The sequence below is a fragment of the Chlamydotis macqueenii genome, chromosome 1 (assembly GCF_036417535.1).
Source record: "Chlamydotis macqueenii isolate bChlMac1 chromosome 1, bChlMac1.mat, whole genome shotgun sequence".
Classification (NCBI taxonomy): domain Eukaryota; kingdom Metazoa; phylum Chordata; class Aves; order Otidiformes; family Otididae; genus Chlamydotis; species Chlamydotis macqueenii.
This window is the reverse complement of record NC_141556.1, coordinates 178838135-178855642: the sequence shown is the minus strand read 5'-3', so window position 1 is coordinate 178855642 and position 17508 is coordinate 178838135. Positions and strand designations below refer to the sequence as shown.

The 17508-nt window shown below is 37.1% G+C and overlaps 1 protein-coding gene across 1 annotated transcript in view; it reads right to left on the bottom strand.

Moving 5' to 3' along the window:
• DIAPH3 (diaphanous related formin 3) overlaps positions 1-17508 on the bottom strand; it is a 256760-nt gene that overhangs the window by 67237 nt on the left and 172015 nt on the right. Inside the window, exon 27 of the mRNA XM_086771793.1 lies at positions 278-373. Coding sequence (XP_086627919.1) covers positions 278-373 — 96 coding nt within the window. The remainder of the gene's footprint in view (positions 1-277; positions 374-17508) is intronic.

Below are 17508 nucleotides of genomic sequence, written 5' to 3'. Positions count from 1 at the left end.
GGGCAAGATGACTTTTACCTCCCCCATTCAACTATAAACCTTGAAAAGTTAAAGTACATGTGGCTGTATCAAAGAATCTTGTCAAAATAATCAGGCTATGCTAAGTTCAGTCGATTAATTTTCAAAGCGCTACTGACATCAGCAAAACAGCCTGAACAATCCTGAAAGTTGTCATTGCAAGAATAAGTTAAACCTGATAGTGTTTAAGTTCTAGAGCACTGGACTCATAACATGTTTAACTTTCTCTGGAAGATAAAACGTAAAATAGAATATTCACCTCTAGATCTTGGAGTCCTTTTCCTTCGATCTCGGAAAGCTGCACCTGATTGCAAGGCCTCCAGCAGGCTATCCATCACTCCAGTCTCCTCACCTTCTGTAAAGGAGAGAGAAGGAACCCCCTCTAGGTTACCATAGCAATATCAAAGCATAAATAACAATAAACAACTATAATAAAAGATATTAATTGTATTATTAAAAGTATTTATTTCAAACTTAGACCAGGGTTTTAACATTCACAAATTGCTCCCTTGCAATTAATCACAACAGATTTGGTCTTCTATATACTGAATTAGGCAAAATTTTATTCCATGCATTTCACATTCCTCTTCCTCTATAGTGAGAGTCAAGTATAGTTTTAAGTGAAATGTCATTTCACTCGTATTTTCATTTCAGTACTCTTCTGCAACTGCAAATAATCAGTTTCATGTCAGATTTCAAGAGCTGTCCTTTAAATGGTTTGCTATATTAGACAAGAGATCATTTCAGTTATTGTTATAAAAGTTGAAATTGTTTCTCAGCAGGAAGCTGAGTGAACAGTATTGGACTGGAAAGGATACAGAGTGATATCCATAGGTAGTTTTAATCAAAAGCCATTTTCCCTTCATATTTAATAAGTTCTGGCCAATATTAAATAATTTATGTAGTTCAGGAAAATTCTACTCATCGTATTACACATGTATGTATAAAATTCTCAACAAGAATTATGAATGTTACTGTGAGATTATACTCAGATGCAAGAATTAAACACTCTACTTTTATTTCCTCAAATAAACACATAAGAAAACGTTAGATTTTTGAACCTTGCTAACCCCTTGTGTCTCTGCCCGTGAGGACAAAGAACACAATTCCAGGGATTTACGATATGACAAAAAATCACCACAGAGGAATAAATAATTACACAATAGAAATCTCATTATACCTCACTGGGCAAAACTCTTTAGGTCAACACAAACCTTGAAAACAGACACATCATATGATTCTGCAGTTACTGCTAACCGTGAATATTCAAATCCAGATCTAATCTAGTTGACAGGTACAATGAGATGTCATGCCACAAATTTTAGGAATTCTGAAAGTGCTGGGCTACAAGCAAGGAAGCAAGGACATGTTCTAGATCTGAATATGGGTGAAAATTATGGGAAATATTGCTTTCCAACACCATTTCTATTTCTTTCCCTCATTTAAAGAAATTACATCCTTCAATAAGCTGTAAAGAATTCTAGTATCTTTCTAAGGTAAGTGATTTAAAGGGCAACAAAAATAATTCAGACAAAAAAGCTCAAAATTGCAGAGAGGTAGGTCTGGCAAAGTACTATCAAATCAGCATAGGCTGAATCATGAATATGACATTCTAGAAAAAGACGTTTTAATTTTCATTATTCTAGTGCTAAGTCAAGAGTTGAATCTAATTTAGCTTCTGAGATTCCTAAGCCTGGTATCATTTAAAAGCGGAAAAGGAAAGCATATCGAAAAGAGGCACAAGATTTTGGTAATCAAGATCTGCAAATCACGATTCAAAACAAAACAAAAACAACAAAAACCAAGCAATCCAAAACATTTATTGTCTCAGAATTTGAGCTTTCCTGTCCAGAAATTACAGAAAAATGTTTTTCAAATATGACTTAAAGTCAAGTAGTAGTAATCCCCTAGTAAAACAGTAAGAGTTTGTACACTCAAAACATCTATACAAATGCACATATAAATATACATACAGCTCACAACAGATGTTCCCTAACATTAACTCAAATTTAAATTAGATTTTCATAAACATTTCCGTCATTTTCTCTATTATAGCAGCATATACATATATATACACACACATAAGGACCAAACTATTTTATTTTAAAAGCTGTTTTTGTGCAATTGTATTACAAATACAACAGGAGTGCTGCATTCAGCTCTGGGGGCCCCTACTATAAGAAGGACATGGACCTGCTGGAGTGAGTATAGAGGAGGGCCGTGAAGATGGTCAAAAGGCTGGAACACCTCTCCTATAAAGACAGACTGAAACACTTGAGGTTGCTCAGCTTGGAGAAGAGAAGGCTCCAGGGACACCTTGCAGCAGCCTACCAGTAAGTAAAGGGGGTCTACAAGAAAACTGGGAAGGGACTTTTGACAAAGGTATGAAGTGATAGGACAAACGGTAATGGCTTGAAACTGAAAGAAGGTAGATTTAGATTAGACATAAGGAAGAAATTCTTCACTGTGAGGATGGTGAGGCACTGGAACAGGTTGCCCACAGAAGTTGTGAATGCTCCATCCCTGGAAGTGTTCAAGGCCAGGCTGGATGGGGCTTTGAGTGACGTGGTCTAATGGAAGGTGTCCTTGCCAGGGCAGAGGCGTTGGAACTAGATGACCTTTGAAGGTCCCTTCCAACCCAAACCATTCTATGATTCTATGAAATTGCATTTAGTTAGCACTTCTTTTTGCTTTCATTTTTACTCATTCCTTAATTTCTGCTAATTTTACATGTGGTTTTTTTTTTTTGTTTAGAAAATTATTTTGTTTTGGTTTTTTTTGGGAATATCCTAAACATATCCTCTATGGAGTGCTTTCTTCCTTCCTTGTAGAATTTGATTTATTGCTCTCCCAAGATGCTGGTCCTTAAAGCAACAAAAAACTAATCTGAGAACACCCTTAGAATCATACAATCATTTAGGCTGGAAAGGACTCTTAAAATTGTCAAGTCCGACTGTAAACCTAACACTGCCATGTCCACCAATAAACCATGTCCATAAGCACTACATCTACACGTCTTCTAAATACCTCCAGGGATGGTGACTCCATTACTTCCCTGAGCAGTCCGCTTCAATGCTTGACAACCTTTCAAGGAAGAAATTTTTCCTAATATCCAATCTAAACCTTCTCTGCTGCAACTTGAGACCATTTCTTAATTAGGAAAAAGAGACCAAGACTCACTTTGTTACAACCTCCTTTCAGGTAGCTGTAGAGAGCAATAAGCTTGCTTCAGCCTCCTTTTCTCCAGATTAAACAACCCCAGTTCCCTCAGCTGCTCCTTATAAGACTTGTTCTCCAGACCCTTCAGCAGCTTTGTTGCTCTTCTTTGGATGCACTCCTGCACCTTAATGTCTTTCCTGTAGTGAGGGGCCCAATACAGTATTTAAAGTGAGGCCTCACCAGTGCTGAGTACAGGGGCACAATCACTTCCCTACTCCTGCTGGCCACACTATTCTTGAAACAAGCCAGGATATTATAGGCCTTCTTGGCCACCCAGGCACACTGAGAGTTGTTGTGACCCAAGTGCAGGACCCAGGACTTGGCCTTGTTGAACCTCATACAATTGACCTTGGCCCATTGATCCAGCCCGTCCAAATCCCTCTGTAGGGTCTTCCTACCCTCAAGCAGATCAACACTCCTGCCCAACTTGGTGTCATCTGCAAACTTACTGAGGGCGTGCTCAATCCCTCAGACAATTGATAAAGACATTAAACACAATTGGCCTCAATACTGAGCCCTAGGGAACACCACTTGTGACCAGTCACCAGCTGGATTTAAGTCCATTCACCACAACTCTTTGGACCCAGCTATCCAGTCAATTTTTCATCCAGCAAACAGTAACCCTTAGTTCTTCTCTTTTCTTTATATCCTGTACTACCAGAGTACTTAACTTAACAACCTTACATAAAAGAGGTACATACTATACATTTTTTTTAAAAAAAAAGGAAATATTTTATAATTTTTCATAACATTTAAGCACATTTATTTTCTGTACAATATACGGCAGATACAGAATAAACAGGAAGACTGAAATACAGATTTGTCTCTTCCTTTGTATTTGGTATAATATGCTTTATCATGCTGAAGTTTGCTCTCCTATGATTGAAGGACTATCACAACTATTAATATGGCTTGGAATGTACCTTACAAAAAATTACTGAGATTATGTATTTGGCTTCCTGGGGCTTTTTTGTTTAGTCACGGCAAGTTTTTTTTGTGTTTCATTTTGTTTGTTTGTTTGTTTTTTAACTTTCCTTTCCTCATCTGATATCATGCAATTCTCTAAAATACTCATGTCTGGAATGAAAACACTCAGTGAATAGTTTCAAATGAAACTGATGCTTTAATAAATTTTGAGGCTGAGCCATTAGTTACAGTAAGGGACATGAATGTTGGAGGAAAGTTTACAAGCATTTTGGGTAATAGTAATTCAAAAAAGATTGAATAATATTACAGTCCCCAAAATGATACCATAAATGTTTATGGAAAAGAGTTCGTAAGCTTTGTTTTAGGAAGTAGGAATAACAGAAGAAAATTTTCAATCCTGTTTCAGCATGTCATCTCTTTCCTTTCAAGCCTATCCAAGGCTACTATGGATTTCATAGATATTTCAAAAACTTTACAGTTTGCAGTAGAAAAAAAATCCCAGTGCATAATCCACTATACTATAAAAAGACCCATCTACTAAATAAAAAAAAAAGATTTAAAATAATGGAATAGAAATATTTCAAAACCACAACTTTTTGTAGCATAGCTGTAACATATTTATAGGCACTCTGTTTTTCATACTTATCAGAAATATTCTGTAGTCACAAACTGGATTATAGATTAGTGCTTCCATTGACATGCAAACCAGTTAACAGTAGAATAAATGGAGTATATAGAAACTTGAATTAAAAAAACTCCACTAGTAGTTTTTCAGTATGCCTGGATGTATTGAGAAAAGTTAACCACTGCAAATAAAAACATTCATAGTTAATAATCTACGTATGCAAAACATGCAGAAAGCCTGTTTTTCAAACTTCTACACCTTCAATTAGGCTCCAAATTCTGCATTTTGATGCCTACATCAACACTTGACTGTGACACTATCTGTGATGTTACACAGCTAACTATTAATATCCATGCTAACTATAATATTGTCCAAGTTTAAATGACAGAAAGTTTAAGAAATAAAACTGTACCATGCAGTATTTTAGAAATCTTTTAAATCGCCCTGGGAGAACTGCATACAACATTGCTACAGTGATAGTATAAGAGTTGCAAATATTGTTCAATATTAACACTTCCTATGAGACCTCTAAATCGGGTTTCACAAGCTGCTGCAGACTGTTGTCACCAGTCCCAGCTGGCTTCCTAATTACTCAAGTGTATCAATCTTTTGACATCCTAGAAATAGTAATTCCAGTTGGCTTGCAGATACCTACATAGCCCACAACAATTCCTTTGAGAAATATATCCTTTTATGATCTAAATGATCTCTTTTCCTTCAATTGCAGAATAGGAGATTTAAATACTTTTTAATATCACACCTAATTAAAACTCACACAACTGTCTTTTAAATACCAACTAAAGCAGAAGTAAACTTGCCAAAATACCTGGTAAGTTTTGCCCTTGACATTTCAGTGCCAAGTTAGATATCAACTGCCTAATTTCATAATTACATCTTTAAAAATGTTAAGAATATTAGACTCTTCTCCTTTAGTGTGGTGAGTATCATAAGCTTTACAGTACAACTTTAATATGTCTTATGATGATAGCAACAGATACTGCAGTTAGAATGACTCCTGCATTTCATGTACTTAATAAGGAACAAATTATATATATAATTGCAGGAGCAGTAGTCCGTTGATATGATAGAATCACAAGTATGATCAGCAATATGGTTTTAAAACAAGAGTGGTACAACAAGATTACTTTGGATGTAAAATGCTTCATTTTTACAGTTCCCTTGCATCTGTCCAATACAAACTGAAACATCACGCTCAACACTACGAGTCTAGAAGCTCACTTAGCAGGAGAAAGACATCTAATAATATGCCTATTTCCTCTTTAAGGAATCAAAGTTTTATTCAACTACTCTTAAAAAAAAAATCTGCTTCTTTTTATGAAGGAAATAATAAGGAGCTTCAGAAAAACCAAACCAAGAATGGTTTCTCTTGATGTTGCCTGTACACTTAAGAGATTTATCTTCAGGGACTTCGACTGCCATCTTCCACTGAGATCTACTTTACGGCATTGCAACTACATACAGCTTTTTGTTACACTGTAAGTAATGGAAAGGATCACCTCCTAAAGCCAACCTCTGAATACTAAGCCTCATCTGAAAATAGAACTGCACAATTTGGACAAATGTATACACTAAAACCAGACCTTAATATGTCATGGCTGTAACAGAAGTAAAAGGGTGCAAAAAGCTCAAGGGCTACTCATCAAGTTATGTGAATTAGCAAAGACTTTAATTATCTCCATATAATTTTCAAAGTAACTTCAGATATCACGACAGTACTCAAGCTTTTGTATCATTCAAAAAACAAAGTTGGAGTGCTGAAACTATTGGATTTGTTTTTCTTGTCTGAAGAATTAAGTCCTGATCTCACAGTTCAGTAATTACCAGAGTGGTTTGACTAGAATACAAACTGCTTTTTTTCTCTTCCGCCCAGGATATAATTCAGAGGTCAGAAATATTGTACCAAATCTTTGATCAAGTGAAATTTATCCCTTTGCAGCCTTCTTCCAAGTTTAGCTACATCATGCCTTCTGCCCTAATGTACAAAAATTTCTGAGGCAAATGAATACTAGGCTTGGGACAACAACAGCAGAGATTTTTCCAGATTATTCACACAAGGAGAAGAAGGAGAAAAAGAAAGATACAACTTTTAAGTTTGTTAATGTTGTATCTTTACTTTCAAGACATAATAAAAAGCCCTTTATGTTTGTATAATGATTGATTTTGATCAGAACAACCTATAAAGCAATGCCCAGCCAACTAATGGTCTCCATCTGAGTAAAAATGGAAGGTTCATTCTCTGAACAACATCACAAGAGGAAAGCTTTAACAACAGTATAGTTTTGAGTGACTTAAGCTTCAGGGAGCAGAACAGCAGATCACAGAGAGGGAGATAATTTAAGCCATCAGTGCAGGAGCAACCTCCAATGTTTTGAAGTGGTTTGTTCTTTTCTGTCTCAAACAGAACCTTAGGCAGCCAGATTCAGTAAACTATTAATAGTGCTGAGACAACTTCTAGACCTCTCAAGCCTTATAAACAAACAGGTCACGAGACTTTATGAAGGCTCTTATACTGTTAACATAAAAATACAAAGCAATCCTCATGTCCAGAGAAGGGAAGGCTTCAAAATGCTTAAGAATATGACTGCCCAAATGCAGAATGTTAAGTTTGAGTTACTTACATTTAATCACTCATAACTAAATCACATCAACCTTACTCATTGTTACCTAAGATTACATTTGATAGGACAGTTAATAGTGAGAGCTGTCAGCTACATATTAAAAAGTCAGTCAGTAAATTTTACTGTTAATGAATTATTTTCCTGTTTTCTTTACATGTCACAGCTCTAACTCTAATGACATTGACAAGAATACAACCAATCTCTTTTTCAGACTAGCCAAAAACTAGTATTTTCATTAGTGTTGTTTCAGAGAGGGAGAAAAAAAAAATCATCTATTACTGAGACATATCAATTACGATTTTGTTTAGAAAGCTGTTAGAACCACCTAGTATCACTCTCAACTGAACATAGCTTCTTATAAGAATACACGTAGAAGAACTGCCCACTGTAGGAAAAAAGCAGGTTTGAGACCATCTAAGGAACCTGCAGGTGCACAAGTCCATGGCATCTGATGGCATGCATCCACAAGTCCCAAGGGAAGGGACTATCCATCATATTTGAGAAATTGTGGCAGTCTAGTGTGGTTCCCACTGACTGGAAAAGGGGGAACATAATCCCCATTTTTTAAAAGGTGAACAAGGAAGACCCAGGGAACTAAAGGCCAGCCAGTCTCACCTCTGTGCCTGGCAAGGTCATGGGGTAGATTTTCCTGGAAATCATGCTAAGGCACATGGAATACAAGCAGGTGACTGGTGACAGTCAACATGGCTTCACTAAGGGCAAGTTGTGCCTGACCAATTTGATGGCCTTCTACGACAGGGTTACAGCATTGGTGGATAAGGGAAGAGCAACTGATGTCATTTACCTGGACTTGTGCAAAGCATTTGACACTGTCCCACACAACAGTCTCTAAACTGGAAAGACAGAGAGTTGATGGATGGACCCAGTCGATGGATAAGGAATTGGGTGGATGGTTGCACTCAAAGAGTTGTGGTCAATGGTGCAGTGTCCAAGCGGAAACCAGTGATGAGCGGCATTCCTCAGGGGTCGGTATTGGTACCAGCCTTGTTTAACATCTTTGTTGGAGACATGGACAGTGGGATAGAGTGCACCCTCAGCAAGTCTGCAGACGACACCAAGCTGTGTGGTGCAGTCAACACACTGGAGAGAAGGGATGCCATGCAGAGGGACCTTGACAAACTGGGGAGGTGGGCCTGTGTGAACCTCATGAAGTTCAACTAGACCAAGTGCAAGGTCCTGCAGCGGGGTTGGGGCAAGCACAAATACAGGCGGGGTGGAGAATGGATTTGAGAGCAGCCCCGAGGAGAAGGACTTAGGAGTGATGGTGGATGAGAAGCTCAACATGAGCCGACAATGCATGCGTGCAGCCCAGAAAGCCAACCACATCCTGGGCTACATCAAGAGAAATGTGGCCAGCAGGTCAAGGGAGGTGATTCTGCCCCTCTACTCCGCTCTCATGAGACCCCACCTGGAGTACTGCGTCCATCTCTGGAGCCCCCAATATAAGAAGGACATGGACCAGTTGGAGTGAGTCCAGAGGAGGGCCACAAAGATGATCAGAAGGCTGGAGCACCTCTCCTATGAGGACAAGCTGAGAGAGTTGGGGCTGTTCAGTCTGGAGAAGAGAAGGCTCCAGACAGACCTTATAGCAACCTTCCAGTACCTAAAGGGGTCTGATAAGAAAGACGGGGAGAAACTCTTTAGTAAGGCCTGTTGAGATAGAATAATGGGTGATGGTTTTAAAATAGAATGAGGCAGATTCAGACTGGATAGAAGGAAAAAAAATATTTCACAAAAAGGGTGGTGGAATACTGGAACAGGTTGCCCAGAGAGGTGGTGGATGCCCCATTCCCGGGAACATTCAAGGCCCGCTTGGATGAGGCTTTGAGCAACCTGACCTAGTTGGAGATGTCCCTGCCTCTTGAAGGGGGGTTGAACTAGATGACCTTTAAAGGTCCCTTCCAACCCAAATTATTCTATGATTCTATGAACATTATATACGTGTGTGGATGTTGATGAACATCTTGGGTACCATTCTTCGGTACCAAGTGCATCTGAAAGCTCTGAATTGAGCACAAGGAGACATCACTATTTCAATGCAAATTTATAAACAACCAATAAATCAGAAAATACACTCAATGATCACTCATATCAACAATTGTGCTACAGAGACAAGGGGCTGAAGAAAATGTAAAAGCTATATAATTTCTCACTCATGGAGTGAGAAAGTTCTGACTGGATTACATGACTGAGCTTAGTCAAAGGAAAGCTTCTGGGCAACTTTTTGTGGGGCAAGACCCTTTCTGTTTGGGTGGACATAAATGCAAAAGAATACCTAGGAGTATCAGATCAAAGGTCCACCTAGCCCTGCATACTCCATGCACTAGTAGCCAACAGCAAACATCTATAAAAAGGACAGGATAAATATGTAATGACATTTCTAGAATGGTGTCTCGGTGTGCAGCAGTTTGTGATTCAAAGACTTTATTTTGCATTTAATAACTTTCAATGGATAGAAGCTGTCAGAGAAATCACGTAACTTCCGTCAGCAACCTTCAGAGCAAGAATATTTTAGTATGTAGTAACAAGACTGTACTTATGTAGAATCACTGAGGTACTGCTGAGAGAAGATAAGCGTCCTAGTGAACAGTATAGAAATAAAAGCAGCAGCAGACTCAGTTTGAAGGAAGAGTCAGAGACATGACCTTCTCTTCTGCTACCTTTCCAACAATGACAGAGGAGGTTCTTGGCTCTTTTACAATCTTGGAATAAGGAAAGTAACAATAAAACATATTCTTCAATGCTTTAGTAAGGATATTTATTCCTCCTCTGTTCTGCAACTTGAGAGAAGAAACTTTTGATAATTCAGAAAAAAACCAGAAAGAATAAAAGCATTTACACATAGCAGGAGTGAGAGTTTAAAGAGTATTCTGATGCCTGCCTCCTTAAGGAGGAGATGTCAGGTAGCATTTGGAGTAGGAAATGCTTACTCAAACCAAACCGTACTATCTGCATAAATGTTAGAGTTTTTAATCCCAAAGATGGCCTCATCATAATGCTATTTTAGGTTTGCAGTATTCTTTTCACATTTGTTTAGAAATTTTACTACTCCAACACAAATGACAAGTCTTATGAGGATATTTATCTACAGACATAACTTTAATAACCCTTAATTTTTTCAATACTTACGTTTGTTTTGACTATTTCTCTCTCCCAAATACAGTTGCTACTTATTTTTTCAGGGGCTTTGTGTAAACATCAGTTTCACAAAGTAAACATCAGTTCTCCAAAGGTTCCACTTCTAAGTAAAATCTTCAGAATGAAAAATAATTCTTTCTTCTAAATCAGTTATTCTTTTGGAGCTACTACCTAGTACAAACAAATAGTAGATGCTGCATTCTGAGTCTTTGGGTGGCCAACAAGTGCATGAACTACACCTCCACGTTTCAGAATATTTAGCACCACTGAGATATTGTTAGAATAAGACTTCTGACTACTGGTTTTTGGGTTTAAATTAATATACACTCAGATAACCTTTTTTTTTTTTTTTGCACTGAAAATATCTAATTCCCTGCACATCTACAGTGTGAGACTTGATGAAGTTTTCCTGTATCTCCATCTTTTGCTGTGGTTTCTGCAGATGTATCGCACACTGTTTTTCAGGCCACATTTTTTTTTTAATTAAGCATACCTGTATTTTGTCTTTCTCTGTAACATTTTCAAGTATACAAATATGGCAATTATTCTTGAGGGAACATCTGTTCTCAGTAGTTTACCCAGATTTATACTTTACTGTCAAAAAAAAAAAATAGAATTGCAGCTGAAAAACAACCTCCATACTTAGAGACATATCAGGTGACATCTCCTTTCCAGTGGATTTGTGGTCAATGTCTGTCACAACTTGTTCCTCATATATAGGATTTTTTTTTTTTTTTTAAACAACCATAAGGCAAAATTACATCTACTCCCCAAGCTTGTAATGAGCTTACTGTCATCTGCCCTCTAAGTATTAACATCAGTAAGAATATATTGAGTAGGCAACTCTGTGAGGTCCCATAGTTTTTTCTGCTCATTTTTACTTAATGTAAGAGGAAGAAGTTACACTCCTCACAGTTACGAACAGACTTATTCCCCACTGGCCTCATAATAAAAGTGATATTTAAGGATAAATTTAAATAACAAAAAGTGATCTCAGGAATCCTCTTAGGGAAGAGGGTCCAAGTTGAGGGTAAGTGGAGGCAGAAATGGGACAACTGGAAAGAGTTATCATCACTAGGGAGGAACCAAGATCAGCTGAGCACTTGAAATTCCGAAAGGGGAAACTTCCTAGAGAAGAGAGCCTTTACACAAAACAGTTGTTGGATATTAATATTACACCCTCAGGATTTCTTCATATATAGCTTTATCAGACCTTACCTCACAGTAAATTTAGTTGCACAAAACATACATCTAAATGTCCAAAATCTAGCAATAAATCTATTGTCCAAAACCTGTGTTTTTCAGGAAAGTAGCCCAGTAGACATTTTAAAACAACAGATTATCAACATATGTTAGAAACTACTGATGTCATGTCAGTTGCAATGAAACATTTTTCATCTGCAACATTTTCTGTCCTTCACTCCTCTCAAAGGAAAGGAATACTATTAAGAAGTATTGATTCTCCCCTACCATGGAGAAGAAATTAATAAAATGGAGGCCTTACAAACTTGAGCTACACAGGGAAAATTGGGTCTTTGAGGGTACCTACTAATATAAGTAGGTTTGGGGATTTAATTTATTTCAATGGCAAGCATTTTATCTGTTGGAACCTGAATTTTAATTACCTACTGTCCTGGTTTCAGCTAGGATGGAGTTAATTTTTCTCTCAGTAGCTACTGTGTTTTAGATTTTGTATGTGAAGAATGGTGATAAACACACTGACGTTATGAGTTGTTGTTAAAGAGAACAAGGTCACTGTCCGGCTTCCCAGGTTTCACTAACATGCAGGTACAGGAAGCTGGGAGGGATATAGAAAAGTTGACCCAAACTGGTCAGAGTATTCCATGCCATAACCGTCACACACAGTACTTAAGTGGAGGTGGGCTGGTAAGCTGGCTCCCTTTTTTCTTGCTGTTTGGAATTGTTTCGAGATTATTTACAGTTTTATTTTTCATTCAGTGATTGCTGCTCAAGATAAGCCATATCGGTCATCGGGTGGTGAGAACTTGTGCATAATGGGTTTTTTTCAGATTATTATTATTATTATTATTTCTTCTATTGCTTTCCCTATTATTGTAATAAATATATAATTATCTTTTCCTTTGTTATCTTAGTAAACTGACTTTATCTCAACCCATGAGTTTTCTTTTCTTCCTAATTCTCTCTCATCCCCTGGGGAGGGTGACTGAGCAGCTGTGTGGTACTTGATTGCTGACTGTAGCTAAACCATGACACCTAATTACATTCAGCATGGAGAAGAGGAAGCTCTGGGGAGACCTTATAGTGGTCTTCCAGTACCTCAAGGGGGCCTACAAGAAAGATGGGGAGAGGCTGTTCAGTAGGGCCTGTTGTGATAGGACAAGGGGTAATGGTTTTAAAATAGAGGGAGATAGATTTAGATTAGATATTAGGAAAAAAAAATTACAATGAGGGTTGTAGAGCACTGGCATAGGTTGCCCAGAGAGGTGGTGGAAGCCCCATCCCTGGAAATGTTCAAGGCCAGGTTCAATGAGGTTCTGAGCAACCTGATCTAGTCGGGGATGCCCCTGCTTCTTGCAGAGTGGGGGGTTGGACTAGAAGACCTTTGAAGGTCCCTTCCAACTCTAACCATTCTATGATTTACTATTTTCATTGCTTAAACTGTCAGTGCTGGGATCCACAGTGTCCTTTTGTTTTGTAGAACACTACAGAACTAATGAAAATATTCATATTGCACAACTTAGCAGAGAGTAATAAAGTAGTAAATGTTTGAAGAACCAAAATCTAAAGCTCTCTTAGCCAGTTTGTGAGATATGAATGTTTTTATCCAAAACCAGATAAACAAAGTAAAACCTCTGCAAAAATAAATGCTGCAAAATTGACTGCAACTAAGGTCATAACTGTCTAACCAAACTGGAACATGGATTTAAAAACACTTAGTTGTGATAAAAGTGAAACTGAGTAACACAACTGAAAACAAACTAATACTCTAGATTGGAAATCAGATGTTTAAGATATCATTTTGGCATCACTTCACTGCTTTTGCATAAGAAAGGGCAGCCTTTGTAAATAACCACTGATGAAAGTGGCTTGTTACTTAAATAGTATTCAAAGAAAGACACAATGAAGATGCCACAATGATGGAGTTCTCAATTATGTTACAATAAATTTAGCTAGTGTTATCACAGTTATAGAATTCTTTACACTGTGATAAGATCAAAATAATTGATTGGTGTGCTTTCTACTGAGAATCTGAACAGCATGAGAAGGTGTGTATCTGAATGTTAATAATATGCAGACAACTGGTATTTACATAGAGATCCCCTTCCACTGGCTATATACCTTTGGAATGATAGCATGGGATAGTTTGAACTGGCTTCATAGAAGAAAAGCAATATTATTGACAAAGTATGAATATAACTTTGTATCCCAGAGAGTATTTAGAGGACATATTTTATTATCATAGATTTCAAAATACCAAATATCATTCACTACTTAGACATTCAACATTTCAAATGAATTCCACATAATTTGCAAGTTAGGATGGAGCTGAAAGGAAAATAAGAAGCTAGTATTTTTTATTATGTAAACTTAAGACTCTCATCCTTTTATATCAGTGAGCTGTAATAATTAGGACACAAAAGTGTCACTGAGATGTAAAGTAGAGATTGAGAATTTTAGCAAATTAAAATTTACAGGTCCAAATCTTAAAAAAATACTTGCAAGAGAACAAGTCAAATGACTCCATATAAATAGCAAAAATCTTATTAGCAGAGGTCCAAATTTATATTATAAAGCCTACCTAAAATGTTAGGTTTTTCTAAAAAGATACTGTACTAAATATTCATAAAACACTACACATTTTACAGTCTATAAAATATTGATACAATTATTTATATCTGAAATTTTAAAAATCAAAATTAAAACTTTATTCTGATTATCACACAGTGTATATATTTATCTAATTTTAGAAAAATCACCGTATCAATACTGAACTTCTGTATCAGTATTTCAAAGGCAATTTGATGCAGAGGTATGGATGACAGTGTAAGCTGTGATCTAGATGGTTAAGTTGTCACCTGTATATCAAAGGCACAACACAGGCTACAGACGTAACTTACTGGCTCAACTCACATCTTTGGTAGATATTAATAAATATGTGGTTTTGTACATATTTTTTTCAGATATTAGCATTTTGTGAAGGCAAAAAAAAAAGTCAACAATACACCCCAAAAAGCTAAAAATTTTGCAGCATTATGTAGGTCATTTTTATATGAACAAATGAATCCATCTAATGCAGCAGAAGGCAGCACCATAGGCAACAAAACCCTACTCTTCAAATAACTTGCAAAAGCAGATGAAAGCTGAAGAAATACAAAGAAACAGACTTCAAGAACAAAGGAGAATCTAGGACAGGTTAAATGTCTGTGTTGTAAATGAGACCACTGGTAACAAAACAAGCTTACTATAATGATATAAATCCTGTTTAAGCATTGGATAACAGCTCAGACCTTGAATGTTATCGGCACAGGCTGAAAGCAGAAGCTCCAGGATCGTAAACAAGTCACTAATGGCCAATTAATAGTCACTGAAAAGAAAGTACAACCTCAAGCATTGTGAAAACACTGCTTTTACATTAAGAATAGAAGCAGTAGCTAAGCCAAGAAAGAAAATCCAGCTGAAAGCACTGCTGGGACATGAGGAATTAACACCCCTTGAAGGATTTTGCATCATGTAATCTCGGGATAGACGAGGGTCAGGAACAGTCTAGAAACTAAAGCATCTTATAAAACGATAAAATCCCAACCTAGACATGGAGAAGGAAAGAGAAGGCGGTAGAGAAGAGAAAAAACTCACCCACTTCATTTCTAACTTCCCTTTCAGGTGAGCTCTTGACTTTGTCCATGTCATCTTGTCAACTAAGGCCATCACTGGTAGCTATCATTGCCAACGCTACAGCATCAGCTCCACGGAATTTTATATTCACATCAAATTTAGGACACAAATGTTAACGACTGACAGCTTTGAATATATAGTAGTAGTAAAAGTAAGAACTAATTCATAGTGTTAATGACAATGCATAAGAATAATTTATGAGCACCAGTGCTGTTAATGATTGTCAGCCTAGAAAAGTGGGGTTGTTGGGTTTTTTTGTTCATCTTTTTTTGTTGGAGTTTTTTCTAAGGGTAAGAGAAACAGTTAAGAAACTCCAAAGCAGCAAATACACTGGTATCCCTAACCTTCAGGTCATTTTTAGTTAAAAAGCAATGCTACTGAAAAACATAGAGTGGAGGTGCAGAGTACACAATAATCTCTTAACTGAAAATAAAAAATCTTGAAGAACCAGTTAGTACTTATACTCCGTATTTTTCTCTTGTTCGAGTATCCACCTGTTTGAATCCCAGAAAATATTTTCTAGGATGGTGACATCAATGAGTTTTCAGCTACTTCATTCAAGCAATAATTGAAATAATGTTCCTACAAATCCTACATCTGATCTAGTCACCATATAAGGAAATTACATGCAGAAAAAAAATCAGTTACTCCACAGTCACACTCCAGGTAAGAGTGTTTCGGTACTTTGACAGAGAGAGGACCTGCTTAGAAATGAGTCAGCAGGTCAGATGTAAACATTTGATGACTGATGTACAGACTCTTAATGAGAAGAAAGCCTTTCAATGAACTAGTTATGGCTGGGGAAAAAAGAAAAAACTAATTTTTTAACCTCTATGTTACTGTTCTACCAGAATCAGAGCAACATTATGCCTCTTCAAGTGGTAAATATAGTTTTGAAAAGACTGCCAAAATAGAATAAAAAACCAACACAACCCTCACTTTTCATGTTGTTGTTGCTATCCTTCCTGACAAACAAATCTATCACGCTTGCTTTCCATTACCAGAATTTAGGTTTTCTGGTAGGTTTTTAAAATGATGTTGTAAGTACAAGAAACTTGACAAGTAGCTCTACAGAACAAAAACCAACTCATCAGTGGCCAATTCAGTGAATATTAGACTCAAGACATTTACAGCTTCATGTGATCCTAACACCATCTTTTCCCATGTGCTGTTGTTTATAGACTAGTCATTCCAGACTGAACCTTAAATGACTGCTAACCAGAGCAAGAAACTTCTTTCTGTACACTTGTGTGATTTAACAGAAATCTACCAAGAGACAAAGCAGCTATTTACTCAATGACCTAGCTGATCTGTAGATGACAAGTACAGAGTTCCCAGCTACATTAGCTGAAGCAGTAGATTTAACTACCAGAGGCCTACATACACATGTGGGTATATGAATCAGAAGTCCATAACACAGGCATCTGTATTCTGGAAAGCCTGAATACAACATTATGAAGAACAGGACTTGGAAGGAGCTTCAATTTTCCCTGAAAGACTATCAATTTTCTATCCAAAACACTATCAGTCATACAAAAAAAACATGTCTGAGAAAAGAATATCTAACCACTTTTGGAACACTTCCAATCATGCATGAATACAGATACCAGTCTTGCCCTTTCCTAGTCTTCTGCAGCCTCCCCTATCTCACGTGAGCTTTAAAAAGACTGTCATTAGTAGATTTCTGATTGCATCTTGAATTTACTTCTAAAGAATTAGAAATTCTGTGTTCAGAGGGCAACCATCTACTTTCCTATCTTAAGCGAAAGCGTTAGTCTCACACCTCAAGACAGGGATCTTCTTATGAAAATAAATCAAAGACTTTTGGTTTGAAGAATTTCTGAAACTAAACACGCCTACTCTGGTTATTACTGAAATTTGGAAAAGACAGATACTCTTTTATGCCAAAGGTGCCTACCAGGGTTTGAGCAGGGAACTGTTTAGCAAGATCTGCTCCTCAAAAAAAAAAAAAAAAAAAAAGAAAGAAGAGAGAGAGTAGCTTACAATAATTTGCAAAGTAAGTCATGTATCATTCTGAAGGATTCC